This window comes from Macaca nemestrina, chromosome 9 (genome assembly GCF_043159975.1).
Source record: "Macaca nemestrina isolate mMacNem1 chromosome 9, mMacNem.hap1, whole genome shotgun sequence".
Lineage (NCBI taxonomy): Eukaryota > Metazoa > Chordata > Mammalia > Primates > Cercopithecidae > Macaca > Macaca nemestrina.
In genome coordinates, this window is record NC_092133.1 from 49,880,420 (window position 1) to 49,900,403 (window position 19,984).

The following is a 19,984-nucleotide window of genomic DNA, read 5'->3' on the forward strand; positions in this document are numbered from 1 at the left end:
TAGTTAATGACAAATTTAATAGCCTTAATAAACAGGAAATCTATACAGATTTTTGTTTTGTTAAGCTTCACAGTACAAAGAGTTATTTATGTTTCTAAAAGTGTGTCATATAAATACTTTTATCAAGTTTAACTTTGTTTTAAGTTGCCCTTCTTTTTTTCCTTCCCAATCACATTAAATATGATAAGGTTCATTGGGAAGAAGAGTAGAACACACAAAATGATAAAGTTGTAATGTATTTATCAACATATTTAAGACATGCTCTCCATTTCTTCTCCTTACCAAAGTGTGGATTTCTTGCACTAAAACATTAAGTGTGTTTTCAGAATGATTAGGAAAGTCATTAATTATCAGATTTGGTAGGAATTGCTTCCTGACTTTTCCTTCTTTCACTTGTACTTATTTAAAGCTAATACAGTCATCATTGATCCGTTTCATAACAATACAGACTTCAAACAGATAAAAACAAGATACACAATTCAAATTTTGGGGTTAGTAACTCTTTGGAGGGAAAACAGCATATTAGACTAAGTATTGGAAAACTGAGTAGTGAGGTTCTGGGAGGTAATTCCATCATCGAACCCACTGTTTAAACTGGCTAGTAGAACAACCATTTGACTGAAGGGATATCCTTTTTATAATACAGTTGTTGGTGAGTTAGTTATTTTACTCATAATGAATTCCAAAATGTAATCCAATTAGGTCATATACTTATTAGGTCACATACTTCTCATGATTGAGAAGCTGTATGCTAAATCAAACTAGGTTCACAATGACTTCATGGATAACATCACCTGCAGTACAGCTGGCCAAATACTGTTGGCCAGAATGCCCAATAGGTTCTCTGAAGACACAATCAAATGAACACAGTGGAAAACCCAGAGCTTTCTACCATTCTGATTATTTTTAAAATCTTTAGGATCTCAAGCTTCAACAGTGATAGGATGGAGCTTTGAACTGGTAAAAAGATCAGAAGTTAAGTAGTCCTATTTATTTGTTTGTTTGTTTGTTTGTTTGTTTATTTAATTTTTGAGACAGAGTCTCACTGTCGCCCAGGCTGGGATGCAGTGGCATGATCTTGGCTCACTGCAATCTCCGCCTTCCCAGTTCAAGCAATTCTCCTGTCTCAGCCTCCCAAGTAGCTGGGACTACAGGCAGTAATCCTACTTTCTAAATTAGACGTCTAGCCTTAGACAAATGAATTTTGGGGAAATGTCAGAATACTGAGTAACAGCAATGCAGAACAAAAGAAATGCATCCTTAAAAAGGTAAGCAAGTTGATCATTGACCATTCAATAACAGACTTAAAACCTCAAAACAAGGAAGCAACATATATAAAAGAAAATAAATAGCATAACATACTAATACGTTTTTGTTGAAATCAAAGAAAACAACCTAGTTCAAAAGAATGTACCTTAGTCTTGCCTATTACACAAGTACTTTCCTACTACGCTTGTTATGACATCAATACCATAAAGCCCTTACCTCTGATCCATAACCTCTCCTGCAAGGCAGAAATAAATAAATCAGTATTAAACATCTTAGACTTTCATATTAAATAAAATGACAGATAAGGGCTTTTTAAAAAAAGTCTGAGTAAAACTGAAAAGATAATTTCTACTAAACACTATCTCAGTGGAAAATATATTTTGTGGCATTATCAAAACAGGAAGATCATGGTTTCATGCCTGAATTACTAAACTAATGATCAACCCAGAGACTCATTCCATATGAGCAACAAAACATGCAAAATCTATTTTATTTCAATAGTGCATCATGACAAAATGTGACTCTCTTATTATCAGTTGGGATAAAAAAATATTATACATGATTTCTGTTGTACACAAGTATTGATACATATACTAATCCTTAGGGGAAGAGATATGTTTTATACATGAAGAATGTAATAAACATAGGATGAAAATTATGTCTATGATTGAATATATTCTTCCAAATGATTGTATGATATTTTCTCTACGTCAATTTAATTCTAAAACTAATACAAACTCTTGACTGTCCTTTCAGGGTCAATTATAATGTTAGAAATTAAATGAAGAGGTTTTTAGAGATTTAATAGCCAAATATTCAACATTACATAAAGATTTATAAGGTTCACACATCACAAGATGGTGAAACATTTGACTATACTTGAGGGGAAAAAAGAATATAGCATTTTCAAAGCTGAATGTTACTAATAATGAAAATGTTCTACTTGTTATTTATTAAGCAGTTAATCTAAAGTGTTAAACTGATGCTGTCAACCATGATAGGTAGAATTAATCAGTGTAATGAAGAATTATTACAAAGAGGCACATGCATAACTTGCTAAAATCCAACAAAACGATCTCTGTAGAATTTTTTTTTTAATTTTGAGGCCTTCACAAAGTAATTCTACTGATCAGAAAGCATCTTATATGGTTAATGCATTGTATATTGAAACTGTTTGTAAAAAAGTAAACACAATGCTTACTAAAGCTTCTCAATTTATTCTTTAAAATGGTTCTGCAGTGAACTTTGTAGAGTGCTTACATGGTTCTGCCAATATTTATAACACTGATAATCCTTCCAGCACCTTTAGAATTGTAGACATTTTCAACTTTTACCAAATTTATATTTTTTAGAAATAATTCAGGTAGAGAAAGTTCATATTTAGGTTTTAATAGTGACAATTGAGTCATATACCTTATAAAATATCCAACCAAAGCCAGGCTTTAGTTTTTAGCATATTTCTTCTGACTCCTTTTATTAGTAATGTTTTCCATCAATGTGGAAAATAAAATATCAATAGATAAACTATAACTAAATGTTAATGTTTCCATTAACATTTTTGTTGCCTTTTATTTGGTTATTTGTATTGCTTGTCTTGGCTCAAAGGCAGAAAGTTACTTGAAAGAGGTACATAACAGAACCACTACTTACTTTATCTGTGTGCTTTCAAAACATGGCTATTGATACTTACAAAGCCAGTTTATATAATATTGATGCACCTTTTCATGCAATTCATAATCAATTGTATTATTTATTTTATATCATTTATATGTATGACTGTTTAATTTTAACAATAAGGAAAAATGTATGGTCATCTTTCTGAAGTCTTTATTTAAAAGGTATCTAATAATTTCTTATGCATTACTAAGGTCATAATAAATATTAAGAAAAAAAGTGTTATTTTTCTACTGTCTGGCTCTCAGGTTGTAAGCAGTTAGCGTTTGAGAGGAGGAAGAATATTTATGCTTGTGCAGTCAAATAATACTAAAATGTCTCATATAGAAGATATTTTAACTGACTTTTATAATGTTTCATAATGACATTAGTACTCTCCAAATACAATGTGTCAGAAAAAGATTAGATTAAGTATAAAACATGGGTATCTATGTTTCAATTAAAAAGTATAGAGTAATAATAAAACTTTTAGATTATGCAAATAGTAAAATGTTATAGTAAAAGGCAATGTAACAATTTAATAAGGCTGTAAGTATCTACACAAAAATGTTGTTTGGATTTCTTATACTTATTTTGTTACTATTTATAGATTTATCAAGAAACTATAAATTTTACATTTGCAAAAAGCTGGTAGATATTAGCTTAGAAAAGACACACTCACATTAAAGGCTTAACAATTGTGAATAATACCTTGTCAGAGTCCGCCAAATAGCACAAGTTCTCATGCATATGACCAGCTGCCAACAAAAACTCCAACTGAAGTTTTTCAGTGAAAGAAAGAAAAAAATCATGTTCAAGAACCCCAAGAAAGTAATTACTCTTGATTTGGATGAAAAAAATTTGAAGCAGATGGGCTATAAAAATAATTAGATTTACAGATTGTTTTCTGTCTGATCTTGTTAATTAGGAATGCCAGGTCAAATTATTGAAGAAATATGAGGGATGAAGAAAACCTCTGAAATATTGCATAGCAGGGTTCTCAACCTATATTCATATACTTCCAATAGTAATTATTAGGTATGAGTTTTGCCTGTATCTCAGAATTGTACCCTTCTCTGAGCAAGCTTACATCTTCTAAAATCTTAAAACTCCAGAGTAAAACAAATACTTATACGTGCATTCAAAATGTGAACTTCCAGTAAATAAAAGGTATTCCATGTGTTTCATGGGAAAAACAAAGTAATTACTTGTTGGTCACATATTATACATTATATACTAATATTGAAAGTATAAGTTTACTTAGGAAGGAAGAGAGAGAGTACCTAGCTTAAGTGATGCTGTTCAAATTTAACAGTTGGAGCTCTGAGAACTATTACTACAACTACAGAAATCTCTTCCTAAAGTATAAAGTTTTACCTTCTTTGTTTAAAACAAAGAGCAAAAACCTATGTAAAAAAAGTGATAGTTCATCAAATATCATTTCTCTTGATTTTTCTATTTAAGCTTTTTATATTTCATTTAGTAAACTGAAGATCGTACTTTCTTTAAAAAGAAATCTTATGAAAAAATTTAAATTAAGGAGATGATTAATAATGTGAACAAGCAAAATTAAATAGCACTTTAAACATCTGTTGGAACAATGAAATGCCTTACAAAAGTCAACAACTCAAGATTTATTTTCATTATAAAGAAGGGAAGGGAAAGCACAATGAGAAATAAAGAGAATAAGACAGCAATTGAAAAAGTATAAGATTTATCAAATCCATAAGCATACTACTAAGATAAAAGCAAGTCAGAGTAAAAGATGTTCTCATCAGAAAACAGATGACTACATGTTATAGCACCTGAGATTTATTTTGAAATACCTTGTATCTGTCATCTCCTACAATCTAGGTACATTGTATTTTACTTTGGTAGTATTTCTTCTTACCAAATACATAGGCTTCAAGAAAAAACAGAACCTATGATATCGCTTTTAACTTATTTGTAACAGTCTGCTTTTTTCTTGGAACATTCAGATAAAACTACGTTCAAACACTAAATGTAAATGTTACTGCATCCACATGATAGACATGCCTTTGGTTTAAGTTGGGTATCTAACTTTCATGCCCACATATTCCCACTAAGAAAGAGATTAAAATTACTTACTTTTCAAATAAATGTAGAACAAATTATGCTACTTTGTAGTTTAAAAATTAAGGTAAATCTATTATATGAGTTAGTAGTGATGATGTTAATATCTTTTTAAATTAAAAATGAGAAAAAACTGCATTTCATTGAATTTGGGGTAAAATAATAGAATCTTCTTTGAAGTTCAAATTTGATGTTCAACTTGAAGACTGTGATCAACAAAGGGTTTGCCCAACTAAAATAAGAAAAGTAACATTACAGTGAAGTAGATTGACTGTGAGATTGCTTTTCAGTTTCCTCGACAATATTGTTCAAATTCTCCTTGTTTGGTTCAGATGTGATTTCCATATTTGTTACTTCTGAAGGGCACATAGTTTGAAGTTCTGAAACATTTGTGCGTAGATAGTTTTTCTCTATTTGACTGTACATGTTAGCTACTGATTTTTCAAGTTCTGCTAAGTTTTTAACATGTTTGAGGATGCCTTTTGGTTCTCTCCGAGGGTCTGTTTTACACACTGTTGTTGCTGATAGCTGTGTCATAGAGGACTTAATTTCCTCGGCAGGCATCATATTGGTCGTGCATTTAACACCTGTTATACAGACACACTCTGTGGACAGAAATGAAGCTGAAGGAGGTGGGGGGCAAGGAATAGACGGAGGTGGTGGAGGAAGAGTTGGAAATGGAGGTAGAAGTGGTGGAGTTGGGGGACCAGAAGCTGAAATGGAAAGTGGAAAAAATGTAGAAGGAGGAAGAGGAAGAGGGATAGAAGGAGGAGAGGGAGGAGGACAAAAAAGAGAAAAAGGAGAAATGTCAGGAGGAGGAGCACGAGGAGCAGGAGCAGGAGGAGGAGAAGGAGGAGAAATAGGAGGAGGAGGAGGGGGACAGGCAGAAGGAGAGATGTTTGGTGGATGGGCAAAATTTTCAAAAATATTTCTTTCAGTTTCAACAGTTAACATACAAATAGGTGTCTCTCTCCTAGAGAGTGAAGAATTTAAAACACAAGGCCTTGAAGGAGAAAGTTCCAAGGAACACTCAGCAGGAGAAGTGATGACATTAGGTTCTGATTTGAGTTCCACAGTTCTTGAAACAGTTGGCAAAGTGGAGAATGAGAAGTGAGGCCTGGGAAAGCAAAATGAAGAGTCTGAAGAGAGAGATTTCAACTGTTCTGTTCCTTTTATAATCAGTGTTTCACCTTGCCTTATTTCCTCTTTCTCTGTCAAATTTGCCTCTTCAGTTGTAAGCAATGGATTGCTGCTACCTCTTTTGTTTGTACAGATTCCAGTGTTTTCATTTTCAGCTTTCTGCCTGGTGCCTTGCCACTGCTGCAGATCTATGATCTCTGGTCTATTTGGAACTTTCCTCATCAGCCTCCTGGGTAAGCTGACTGACTGACTCCACAGCCTCTGTATCTTTTCTCTTGGGCCCCTCAGAGACTTACTCTTGGCTTGTATTTTGGGTAAAAATGGGTCTACAAAATCTGTTCTCAGGGAAATGTCTGAATTTGTTGATACTTGACTTATGTTTTCCTGATAAAGGGGATTATGGGCACTTAAGACATCCTCATCAGATAGAAATGTGAATGTTCTTGCAGACTTCGGTTTGTTGCTCTTAAGTGATCCGTCTACATGAGCTGCCTTGTGAGCCTCAATAGTATTGGAAGAAAAGGGCATCACAACTTGTTGATGTTTGCTGTCTTCTGAGACTGAGTGATTTCCCCTGCTTTGTTGAAAATGGTAGAGAAGGAAAAGACTTGAAAGAAAAGAAGATAATGAAATGTGAGGAAACAAGTTGTGACACAGCTTTCATGAGAAAGATGTTTTTATGGCTCTCATTACTATTAAATACTTAGAAACATCAAAGGCCAAACAACACTAACCTAAGCAAGACATTATTTTAAGTCCCTGGTCTCAGAAAGGCAGGGAAGAAAAATCTTAGAGTTGTGAGTAGAATGAGAAATGTAAATGAAAAAAACAAGTACTCATCTCTAGATTATTTTGGAAGAGTATTTTTTGTTTTTGTTTTTCTCAGTTAGTGTGATACAGCAAAGCATCCATGTCCACACATAACAGTCCCCTTATGCACAAATCACACTTCTTCCCATTGCAGAATACCATCAAAGCTACCAACTTCGTATCTTTACCTTGCCTGAGGATGCTCAGGGCTGCCTGTTATGCATAGAAGATCCTTAGCTGTATCTGATTCAGTACCTGTCCCTTATCTCTCATGTCAGTACTTCTGTCCTAGAGCCAAAAGTAATCTCCTCTCTGAGCCAACATGTGGAATATCCTGTTCTTCAAATTAAGAGAATGGAAATCACCAAGGACAGATGGGAGTTTGTCTCACAGAGTTCAAAAATCACAGTTGAGAAACTGAATGTGCACTAGAAATGTGGCACAGTTTTTCTTCTGTTTAAATTTTTTGCTTAATTAGTTTTAAAACCTTATACATAATACCAAACAGAAAAATTTGTTTTAAAACATGAATAGTACTAATCAGAAAAGGTGTTGTCAGTAATTTCTTAGACTGATCTGGATCAAATTTTAATTAAAGCTCACCTTAACAAAAAGATTGATGCTAAAAAAAAAATCACTTTGATATCACTGAAAGGCTTACTTATGCATGGAAACTGAATCATAGGTAGCTGTGAGTCATAAATAAATTTGTATACATCAAAGATCACAAATTAAATGGCTCTAAGGAAAGCATCTGGACCCTTCTCCCAGGAATGTTGGCTGATAGGTGGTTCTGAATAGTCTCTCATTAGGTTTTACTCTCCAAGCCAAAACAGAATAACATTTATTTTAGTTACTGTTTAATATTTACCCACTTAGCAGGAATGAAATAAAAAAGATATATTCTGAATAGAAATTAAATAGCCATATTGAAAAATTAGGGTGATAGGAAACAAAATAATAAAGCCACAGTTGTTAATGTGTCTTTTGGCAAAGCTACGAACTGTAAGAAACAATTCACACAGGTAGACCTGGAGCATCAAGCCTACTTGAACAACAAAGAAAATGCAGACAATTTGGACTAAATGAGAGCAAACACTTTTACTCTTCGAATCTTGAAAAGTATTTTTCAAATATGGCACGAACAACTGGGCTTGATATTATATACTAGTTGTTTTTATATGCATTTGTTCTTGGTTTCATTTCTCTTGGAAAAACACCCGAAGGATATAACAATATCACATCACTTTGACTAAAAGAAATATATAAATAGATTTCTATTTATAGATTTGTAAATTTTAGGTTCTTAAAATTTAAGAATTTTTAAAAACTAATTTTAAAAACTTTTAAAAAAAGGAGAATTTTGAAACTCCTTTCAGTGGGCACAGGTACTATCACAGGGAACACAGTTTTAAGCTCATGCCATCAAAAGGAAATTGGGTGTGGAAGACAAAGCTTTTCTTTTAAAAGTAAGCGAGTCTGTGGCAAAAGGTGAAGATCATTGTATTTACAGTACAACAGCATTTTAATCTATTCTATCGTATCTATTTTCTAATGCTCTTCTATTAAAGTGATATTGTTTACTTACTTATGCCTATGTATCCACAGGTGAGAAACAGAAAACATGTGATAGAAAAAAAGAAGTTTTAACTATAGTTAATTTAAAACAATTCTGAAAATATGAGCAGGAACTTGCTTTAAATAATTAGTATGTATATCAAAAAAATAAAAGGCATGTTTTTATACTTTGTTATTATTCATAAGAATGCCATTTAATAATATATTAGATGAAATCAAATGACATTATTTGAATTTCTTTTCACAGAAAATTATATCTAATAAAATCTGTTTACTACATATAGGTAAAATTCACTTCTATTAAACCCGGATGATGCCAATCCAAAAATAAAAATTTTAAATGAGAGTTTAAAAATTGCTTCTATGTCCTAACTCTGTAAAACTGGTTAATGCACACTGACTTTTAAAGTAGATAAATTTTGTTTTGAAGAAAGTAAATATACAACTACTATAAAGACAATTACAAAGTAATTATAGAATTCATATGAAGTTATTACTTTGTGAAGTATTTTTTTCCAAAATGATCTTTGATTTTGTTATTTTAAAAATAAATAATTGATAATAATTCATTTGAAGCGAATTCATTTTCTAGTAACTTATGCTTAGAATTCCTGTAAAAAGTTCTTGGATAGGTTAAACATTTCCTAAAGATACGATAATTACATATGTAGAACTTAAGCTATTTCAATGAATACATATATTACAATTGCAAAATCTAGTGAGTCTACTACAATTGTTCAAGTAAAAATAATCTTAGGTGTTGCTATTTGAAAATTACTACCATCAAATTATACTGATTCCAGATGATGTTATAGTATACCTGTTCTTATTAATTTAAAATGAATATATAATTCATTAATGTCACATATAAACACACTTTATACATAGTACTTTTTTAGCTTCTAAAGATCTTTGCTTGAGAGAGGTCATTAACATAATCAAATAGAATCAAATCATATTGGCTCAATTCCTACATTCACCAATAATTACAAAAGAAACAATCAGTTTTCAACTTACGAAAAAAGTGAAAGTATATATCTAAAGCATGAACCCTGTATTATGTTGTTATCTTGGAAACAGAATCATGCTTTAACCTATTATAAATTTAGATTATGTGATAAAATAATAGCATTAAGATCAATTTTAACATTCATGACTATCCTAAACAAAACCTTGTATAACATTATTGATATGGTAAGTAACCTCAATACATTTGTTCAAAACCAGTTTTTCCATTACCAGGTCAATTTCATGATTTTTGAGACTTCTTTTATTCCTACTAGTAACTGCTACGAATGTCACATGTAAGAACATGTTATAGTCCTTCTACTCCACCAAATACCAGTTAATAAAAGGTTTTCTGGATTTAATTGTCATATTCAAAATTGTACAATATTCTTGGTTGTTTTACATATCATGTCCAAAAGTAGTTATTCTTGAATTTTTAAAATACTGACAAACTGAACATCACCATAAGGAATCCAATTATGAGGGTAGCATCATTATACAAGCAGCTGTAAGGTCTTTTAACAGTTACCAATGTCTTTCAAAAATGTATGATTTTTAAATTGACTACAAATTTCAAATCGTGCAGGAGAAATGTTCAGTAATCACAGCAGTCTGACAGTAATATAGTGAAAAAAGTATTTTCTAAGTAGTTCGGAATTTAATACAGAAATTCTTTATTTTCATGAGATTTTAATTTCTAAATTAGTTTCTTGTAACGTCCTAAAAGTAGTTTCTTAGAAAATACTATGATTTTAAACCATAGAATTTGGTTTTGATTACCAAATAGGGATCGGTTTGGATACCTAATTGGGATTACTATTTTATGATTGTGCTTTATTTCTCTCATCTCCTATGCAAAAATATATTTTCAGAATCTATTTATATATTTATACATATATATACATACGTACTATAGATATGTAAAAATGCATGACCCTGAGTATTGAGATATTAAATATTATACTCAAGCTATAAATCTGCAATTGTCTCCTGAAGTTGAATTCTACTTTTCTCTTAGCTTTCTTCAATTTCTTGTTTGGTTTTGGCTATTATTTTTCAACCTAACTTTTCTTAGATTCTCGTCTTAACGAATTTTCTCTTTAAAATACCAGAATAAAATAGTCCATGTAGGCATTTCCACATCAGATTGAAATTAAATACTCACCACACAACATTCAGTAAAACCCAACTACTTCTCAGAGTTCCTGAACGGTCTACTTACATTGAGCTGTCTCCAAGTTCTTCATAGAGATGCGCACCTGGTGGAGGCGGCGGCGGCGGCGGGGGCGCTGCCACTGGTGCAGGGGCCGGCGCTGCTGGTTTAGCCGCGGGTAACGCGGCCTGAATTCGTGCAGTCTTTGTGCACTCAGCTTGACGTCTTGGATAAAGTAAGGATGGCTTGTAAAACTCAGTTTAGAAATCATAATGCTTATCAATAAGCTACCTTTTAATAATGGGGTCCAGTTATCAGAGGAACCCACTAAAATTCTTTTACACAAACAATTCCATTTATACACCGATATAATTACATCCCCACAGGGTATCATTTGCATATAATCCCTGCTTTGTTCTTGAAAATAGTTATCTCTTGAATAAGGGGTAGAATTCAGCAGACATATTTACAAATTAAATTAAATGATAATATTAAAAAGAGAAAGCAAAATGTTTATTAAAATGGGATGGATAATTGGTAGTTGTTTAATGAATCTGTTTCATAAGATGAGGCATATTAAAGATAGATAATTTTTATTTATTATTTGTCTAAGTTATTTTATTTGAAATGATTTGAAACATTTTTGACGTTATTTCACAGAGGCTGTACACACATGTACAAGGGAAATTTGGTTAGCTTGTATATCCTTTAAGATTCCTAGTAGTGCCCAGGCCGTGCACCGTGGCTCATGCCTGTAATCCCAGCACTTTGGGAGGCCGAGGCGGATGGATCACTTAAGGTCAGGAGTTTGAGACCAGCCTGACCAACATGGAGAAATCCCATCTCTACTAAAAATACAAAATTAGCTGGGTGTGGTGGCACGTGCTTGTAATCCCAGCTACTCGGGAGGCTGAGGCAGGAGAATCGCTTCAACCCGGGAGGCCGAGGTTGCAGTCACCCGAGATCGCACCATTGCAGTCCAGACTGGGCAACAAGAGCAAAAACACCGTCGACATGATAAGATATAAGATAAGATAAGATAAGATGTGAGATAAAATATAAAATAAAATAAAATAAAATAAATAAAGATTCCTAGGAATGCCTGTGAGTCTCATGTTACAGCTACACTGCTGTTTTTGGATTTCCTGGACACCGATTAATTTTTTCCTCAAAACCAAGATGTTACAGGATGGAAGCTATAGGCAAACTACCTTTTTCACATTTACGCAAGTTATGTCCAATTGTCTAAAATCAGCTCTATTCTATATATATATCAAACCAAAAAATAAACTATTATAAATGCAAAACAAAGGAATAATATGTGGTTCTGAGCAGGCTGACTTGATTGATAAAATCTCGGGTTTCTCTTTTCCTATTACATGAAAAGGATGTGTAAAATGTTAATTATACTTACACTTTAAACCTGTTTGGGAAAGCAATGAGTAAGAAAAATAGAAAGCTGCATTAGAAATATTGCATTAATAACATTTTAACATCTGATTTGTTCTAAATAATGAAAAATTTATAGGTTAAATTCATAATGACAGAGTTAATGACAGACTAAGAAAACTAAGCATATCAATTTGAAAGGTGAAAATAGTATTATTATCATTAGAGTTATTAAAGCCATTAAAATATCCATTACAGAAAAATAAAGAAATGAACTACATGGAATAAGAAAACTGGATTGAAATGTAAATATGAGAATTTCAACTCTAGTAGAAAAATGGAATATTAAAGATGACCTGATTTTTATAATTGGCTTCTTGGTCTACCCTGCTTGAAGAATACTACAGGAATGGAGTCAGGTAGCAAGCCCCGGTTATACTCTTGGCTTCACTTTGAAGCTGAAGCTAGAATTGGAAGGTCCTACTCTTGGGTAATAAATTTATGACAGTTTTTACATATTTGCTTTTTAGTTTCCATTCATAGAAAAGTTCAAAGGCATATCATTATATAAAATAATAGCTGTTCATTCTTACCTTATTTGCAAGCAAATATCAAGGGACAATTGTTAGGCTTTAAATATTAGAATTTTACTTTGCTATGTAAGCAGAGAAAAACTCATTTTGTTTAATTATGTTAATCTATAAAAAGCAGTAACATAAATAAATTCATATGGTATTGAGCTGATTATCAAACTAAAGGATAATTAAATAATGCATCTATAAATTATTTAAATATTAAACATCTTAAGTTTTTGTTACATTTCAGATGACCGTGTATACCATCCAGAGTGCTTCAGTTTTGATCATTGCATAGTGTGCCAAATATAAGATTTTTTCTCACTGATTTTATTGCTAGCAGGATATAATAAAGCTCCTTTGGAAAACAGTTAAGTGTAAAAGGATAACTGGTAAGACGGAATGGATTTAACATGATAATTAATAATGGGCTGATGGCTTAAAATTTTAAAATAATTTGTTCAGTATTAATTTTGTTCATCAGCTTTAGATTTAGCATATCAATTGATTGGTTAAGGATACATTAAGCTCCAATATATCAACCCTAATTCTATATTTGCAACTTCACATTGCTTTTGTGGTAAGAAATATTTCTGTAGTTTCAGGTTGGAATTACTTGAAAAGTCATGACCTGCTTGCAAAATATTAAAGGGATGGAGTCATGCGGCAAGCCCTAGTTATACTCTTGGCCTCACTAAGAAACCGAAGCTAGAATTGGAAGGTCCCACTTCTGGGTAATAAATTCATGATACTTGTTTTCATATTTGCTTTTTAGTTTCCATTCATAGCAAAGTTCATGCAGAGCATACTTTTGAATTTCAGATTGGAATTACTTTACCTTACTGAATTCACAAGAAAATTTTAAGTATTTGAGAACAAAGATGACAGTTTAAGAATACATAAGGACTATTGGCTGGGCGCGGTGGCTCACACCTGTAATCCCAGCACTTTGGGAGGCCGAGGTGGGCGGATCACGAGGTTAGGAGTTGGAGACCAGCCTGACCAACATGGTGAAAACCCATCTCTACTAAAAATACAAAAAGTAGCCGGGTATGGTGGCGCATGCCTGTAATCCCAGCTACTTGGAAGGCTGACACAGGAGAATTGCTTGAACCTGGGAGGCGGAGGTTGCAGTGAGCTGAGATCACACCACTGCACTCCAGCTAGGCAACAGAGCCGGACTAGGAAAAAAAAAAAAAAGTAAAGAATACATAAAGACTATTTTAGTATTTCCTCTGTAGGTAGTTTAAATGATGAATAGCAGTTCTACCATTATTTCTTATTGTTTATTACATAAAGTAATTTACATAATTTATTATTCCTGTCTGCTAATTTTTTTTGTGGCACACTCAGGGCTACTTCTCTTCTTAATCAGCTCCCCAATTTTTTCAAGTCATTGTCAATAGAAATATACTTAAAATGTGTGGCTCTCTATCACAAAGCTTCCCCAGACCTAGTGTCAGACAAAGAATATATTACTAACCTACTTCAAATATGGATGTTTAACTTAGTGATAATTATTTGACTACTGTAGATAAGTTAAATACAATTTTAAAATATGGATATTGTCAATGGATTCATTTGACTGCAGGAACCAGAAAAATTAAGAGCCTGCACAGCCAGAACATGATGTCAAATATTACACTAAAAACTCTGGCAAAGCACCCAGGAAGGAAGAGACCACATCGAAAATTACATCTTATATGCTATGATTTTATAATGCTTTTGCTAACACTGTGATCATTTGCACAAAGGCACATTTAACAGTTTGGATAAAAAGCTATCATGACAATGTCACGAGGTTATTGACCTTCCCTTGGAGCTGGGCAGAGTGGGTATCTGCATGTGACATTCCATTGCTTTTATCCCAGGATACCTGTTACCTTCTCTCCCGAGTTGGCTCTTAAACAAAAGAAGAGCATAAACAAAGTCACAGGAACTAAGGTGATATTTCTATTGAAAGAGACCATATCAGACTCACAGGAATATTGGGCCATCAGTGAAAAATGTACTGGGAGTTTGGACTGTTTTCCTTTTGAAGAAAATCATTTGGTACGAGACAGATAAAGCAATCTCAGAGTAGTTGCAGCATCAGTATTTTACAACGAAAAGCCATGTTACCAGACATGGTTTTCCGCAATGACTTCTTAGGAACTATCCATGTTTACCATCCTTGAATACTTACTGTCTGTAGCTGACCAAAACCACCAAGATGGCAGGAATGCAGCAGAGGATGATGATGAAGGCCAGAGCCAACAAGGCCCCTTCTGTGTATCCTAGACTCTCTCCTCTCTTTTTAATGCTGGTCACTGCCTCTGGAGTCCGGATCTCCAGAATGCGTCCTCCTTCTCCATAATACGGCTGAAAGTCTTTATTGATATCAAGCAGTTTGCCATCCAAAAATCTTTATTGTTAAATAAATAGTAAAATTAATGATGCTAGCAGAGAAAGAACATTTTAAAAATAAAATCTCTTTTGGTGAGATCTTTTAAAATTTTCTGTAATTGAAACACAAGCTGAGTCAGAAGTCTCATGAATAATAAGAAAAGCATATATAAAAAGCATGAGCAATAAAGAAGAGTAATTACACATCTGTATATAAATATCAAAAATACTTAAAAACACAGCTCTTACTTGCTATGCTTATAGACTTAAAAAATCTAATTATCAGTATCATTAAGCTTAATATTACTGTGTCAAAATAATTTAACAAGATTTTAGATGGAATATAGTATAATATCCTAAATTATATACCCTAGTTTAACATTATATTTATGCATTTCATTATTTGGGTCCTTAGAATAAGCCTGTAAAGATCGAACATTACAATACTGATTTATTGCAGGCCAAAAAGCTATACAGTTACAAAAACAAATCTGAGGCACCCAACTAAGTTTTCAGACTCAAATTCTGTATTTGTTTGCCATAACGCCATCTTAAATGTAAACATTCTCAAGTTTCAAACCAAAACAATGTTTTATGGTCAAAGGGTGAAGACATTTAAAAAGCCTTTCTGCCTAGGAAAAAAAGACTAAATAAATGATGCAGGTAGTATATCGGTGTTGTAAGAATGACAGGAAGTGGTAGTCAATGCAGTTCCTTCCTCTAAATAATGCAATTCCAACTACGAATCTTGAATTGTGGAAGAGAATCAAGGAATAATTGTTCCTAATCTGATGAGACTGAAAAATTTTGTTATGTATTTAATGTCATAATTAGCAGGTTTTTTTTTTTTAATAATTCCTTGGGAACTTTTGAACAGTCCCTTATAAGCTCTACATATTGATGCAACAATTGTGTTTTTAATACAATTAAATAGACCATAAAGGTCAAATGTCTTATTATAGAACATTGGCAAACAAAAATAGTTCAAGAAAAATATAATTAATCATAGTCCCATGATCTACAGATAACTATAATCACTGCTAACATCTTGGTATATTTAAGTATAATCTTTTTTTTTTTGGAGGGGTGGTATTAAATATTTTATATACTTGATTATACTGCATATATAAAGTGCTTATGTTGAAAAATACAGAAAACACAAAAAAAGCAAAAGAAAAAATTAAAATGGTCCTAAATTTCACTATCAAAATATAATCAATGCCATGCTTATACACTTTTTCAGTCTATTTTATGCCCTTTTGAAGCTTTTAATTTTAATATTCTCAGTGACCACACTGATTTTAAATCCCGTTAACACACTGTTCATTGCTTAAAAATATAAGTGCCTGGTATTACATATGAATTCCATCACATATAGAACTCATAAACTAATTCATATCACATATGTGGCAATTAGAATGCTTTTTTGCTTTTTTTTAAATAGATAATGCTTTTATAGATTAAAAAGGTACTTTTTATAGCAATTTTCCAAGCTCATTGTTACACGTTAAAAGAAAATAAAAACTTAGCCATTTTTATGATTACTAGAAATAGAATAGTAAAACTTTTTGTTTGAATTGTTAATCAGATAAAGGAAGAGATTCTAAATGAGGTGTAGATCAAGAATTGCTTCACAGGAACTATATTATTAAAACTAGGAAGAATCAGATCCAGAAGAGGATCATTAATTTAAGGGAAGAATATAACCCCTAAAATGTGGAGTTCAGTTGACAGATCAAAATTCTGTTGGATTCCTGGATTTCATATCCAAACTTTCTAAAGTAAGATTTGTTAGTCTTTTACACTACAACAGCCCTATTACTTACTTATTTTCACTTATCAGTGTGATGTCATAAGCAATTTTTTTAGTAGAATAATGGATCACTTTTGAATCCACACCTGCTCTAGACTATCTTTCGTCCACTTTGTGTATTTAAAACAACTTGCCTGGGTAAAAATTCTTGAGTCATAACATTATCCCTTACAAAACAGTGAATTTGGTTCCCTTGACTTTTGTCATTTTATCATGCAAATGACATACGCAGGGCTTACCTAATTTTTGTTCCTTTATGAGTAAGATATTTTTATATCTGTTTCAGTGATTTTTAAACATATTCAGTATTCAGATACTATTCAAAGAAACATGGCTACCTTTTCATTGATTTTTGCCTGTAATATAATAAACTATTTAATTCTTTTTTTTTTTGATTTTTTTGCTTCTGTTATACATACTACAATTTTAACCTCAGAAATAACTATTATCAGGTTGTATTTTAATTGTCCTATAAATATATTTTGATCTCTTTGATTACTTATATCTTTTTTCCTTTTTCTTAATATTGCATAAGCTTTCAATGGATACACTTCATGTTGCCAATTTAGTTTTCACATGTCTTCTCATTTCAGGAAAGATTGAATCCAGGTGCTCAGTTGATTTTAGAAGATAAAATTTAATTTATAAATTAGGCACAGTAAGATATTAACAGCAATAACGAATAACAAAGATAGAACAATTATAGAACTATAGTGTAATAAAAGTTATGCAAATGTGGTTTCTGTCTGTCTCTGTCAATATCTTATTGTATTATACCACTGGTAACTGAATCTGAAGAAAGCAAAACCACAGAAGAGGGTTAACTACTATACTCCAGTTGGACTGAGGGGAAGGCACTTGATTAAAGACTGCCACCATGTAGGAAAGAGTCAATTCTCACAAGAGAAGGTGAAGTTCTTTTACCAGAAACAGGAGAAGGATTCAGACTGTGTAAAACACATACACCATTTCACCAATCCATACCATTCTGTTTTCTACTAAAAATGTTAAACTGTTTTCCAATGGTTTCTGTAGGAGAAAACTTCCAGAGTTATATATTCTCCCTCTGGGTCATTAGGTTGTTATTTCCTGATTTTCCATATTTATCTTGTTTGCTGATCCCGTTTATCCACTGCTTACTTATCTTAAAAAATAGATAGATCTATCCAAATCCAGCATCAACACAGAAACGTGGTTTTTTTCTCGTCATTTTTATCTCAGTGTACTCAGTTACTGTATGCAAACCTTTTGTAATTCTAAGGGCAAGGTATACAGGTCCCTTCCCAGGATGTAGCCAACATGAATTGATTACTGTTATGTTATCCTGAGATGAGATAAGTTGCTAAACTAATGTCATGTCTTATTATTTTCTCAAGCACATGCAAACATGTATTTCTTCCTCCATTGGTGGATATGGGGCTAATGTTGTGTTACTCAGCATACAATATATAATCAATAGTCCACCCTGCATGTCACCTTCATGACTGATTACCTTGATGATGCTGATTTTGATACTGCAATGTACATATGAATGTAGAAATAAGTAAAGGAGGAGCAGGAGATTGTACTCCATATAGTAGAGGGACAACTGCCTATTTGCTTTGTAGCTACACAATTTAGGCTTACAGAGTGGGCAATGGTTAACATATCTACCCACATTCATTGCACTGCGTAAGATTGTTCTGCTTAATCAAGAAAATCGTGGTTAGATCATCAACTATTTTCTTTTCACAGTTCCATAACTGTTTAACTAGATTCTAATAATTAGCATTCCATTGATTTGGATTTTCAGTGTTTTGAATTTTTACGTGTATTTTTTTTTTTTTTTTACTTAGAACATGGAAAGATGCTTTATCAGAGTTTGGTAATCAGATACTGTTTAAGGTCTAAGTGTGTTTTTAAACATTGTGGTTTTAAAGGCAGTGTATAGAGTCTAGAGTCTTTTTCTGCCTTCTCCATCTTTCTCTTACTATTTGGACATACTATTTTTAAATAGGCTGGATATAAGACAGATACACAAGCTAAAATGTATTTGCTTATTTTAAAATTTTAATTAAACTATATTTTAAAGTAATATGTTCTGTTTTGTGTAGAATGCAGAAAACCACAAGAGAATATGGTTATTAACAGCAACAACAAAATGACAAAAAATGCCAGGTAATACTAAAATCATAAATTTCCTTGAGCTGAATTCAAAATGTGAGCCAAAAAAACCCCCAAATTCTACTGAGTGACAATTAGGATAATTTCAAGGTGAGATGAGACCATATACATTGTTTCACCTTTGGCAGAACAGGTTAAAAGTGGCCGCCCTAGGCTGGGCACAGTGGCTCATGCCTGTAATCTCAACACATTGGGAGGCTGAGGTGGGAGGATTACTTGGGCTCAGGAGTTTGACACCCGGCTGGGCAATAAAGTGAGACTGTGTCTCTACAAAACAAAACAAAACAGCGAAAATTGTAATAAATAAGGTTAGCATTATAGATACCCACAAACACAAGGGGAGTCTCCACTCATTCAAAAACTTGTTTGCATAGATTTCTTTAAGATAGATTGGAGGACAAGGCAGGACACAGGAGAATATTCCTTCATGGTATAAGAATAAGAAAAAAATCAGCTAAGACTGGTGCACAGGCAGAAACTCTTATGCAATTCCCCAGACCTTTATGTCATATGAAAGAAGGACGGTAAGTATTATAGGGAAGAGGAGTAAGTGTGCCCATTCCTGGTGCTCAGGCAAAGGTCTACTGCTTCTGGAAAAGAGGTATAAGCAAAAATCCCCTACCCCTGGGGGAGGAGCTGGAAGTCCTCTTAGGCCTAAGATCCTGTACCACTACAAAGTAGAGGTCTACTGTGGATTGAGAAGGGGCAGAAAATTCTCTTGCACCCAAGATCCCCATAAATGTGAAGCAGAGGATGGCTGCCATGATGCCATAAGAAAGAGGGGGAAAAAAACTTGAGAAAGCCCACACCAGGGCTTACACATGCAGGCTGTACAAGGAGAACAGAGGAACCCCTATTCCATGCTCCATCTCTTCCTTATAAGAGTGGAACGCAGCAACAAGGAGGAGCAGTTAACCTTGTGGGACAGATCAGAGTGTGGACAGAACCTCTTCT

The 19,984-nt window shown here is 33.0% G+C and overlaps 1 protein-coding gene across 11 annotated transcripts in view; it reads right to left on the minus strand.

The window, feature by feature from the left end:
• LOC105496640 (protocadherin related 15) overlaps positions 1-19,984 on the minus strand; it is a 1,825,405-nt gene that overhangs the window by 13,671 nt on the left and 1,791,750 nt on the right. For 9 of the 11 annotated variants that reach the window (XM_071069550.1, XM_071069551.1, XM_024797557.2 and 6 more), the window contains 3 exons: positions 14,855-15,073; positions 10,775-10,930; positions 1,486-1,504 (listed from right to left, as the gene is read on the minus strand). In XM_071069550.1, coding sequence (XP_070925651.1) covers positions 1,486-1,504; positions 10,775-10,930; positions 14,855-15,073 — 394 coding nt within the window. Of the gene's footprint in view, positions 1-1,485; positions 1,505-8,554; positions 8,561-10,774; positions 10,931-14,854; positions 15,074-19,984 lie in introns of all 11 variants that reach the window. The other 2 variants (XM_071069557.1, XM_071069558.1) reach the window with 2 other exon arrangements.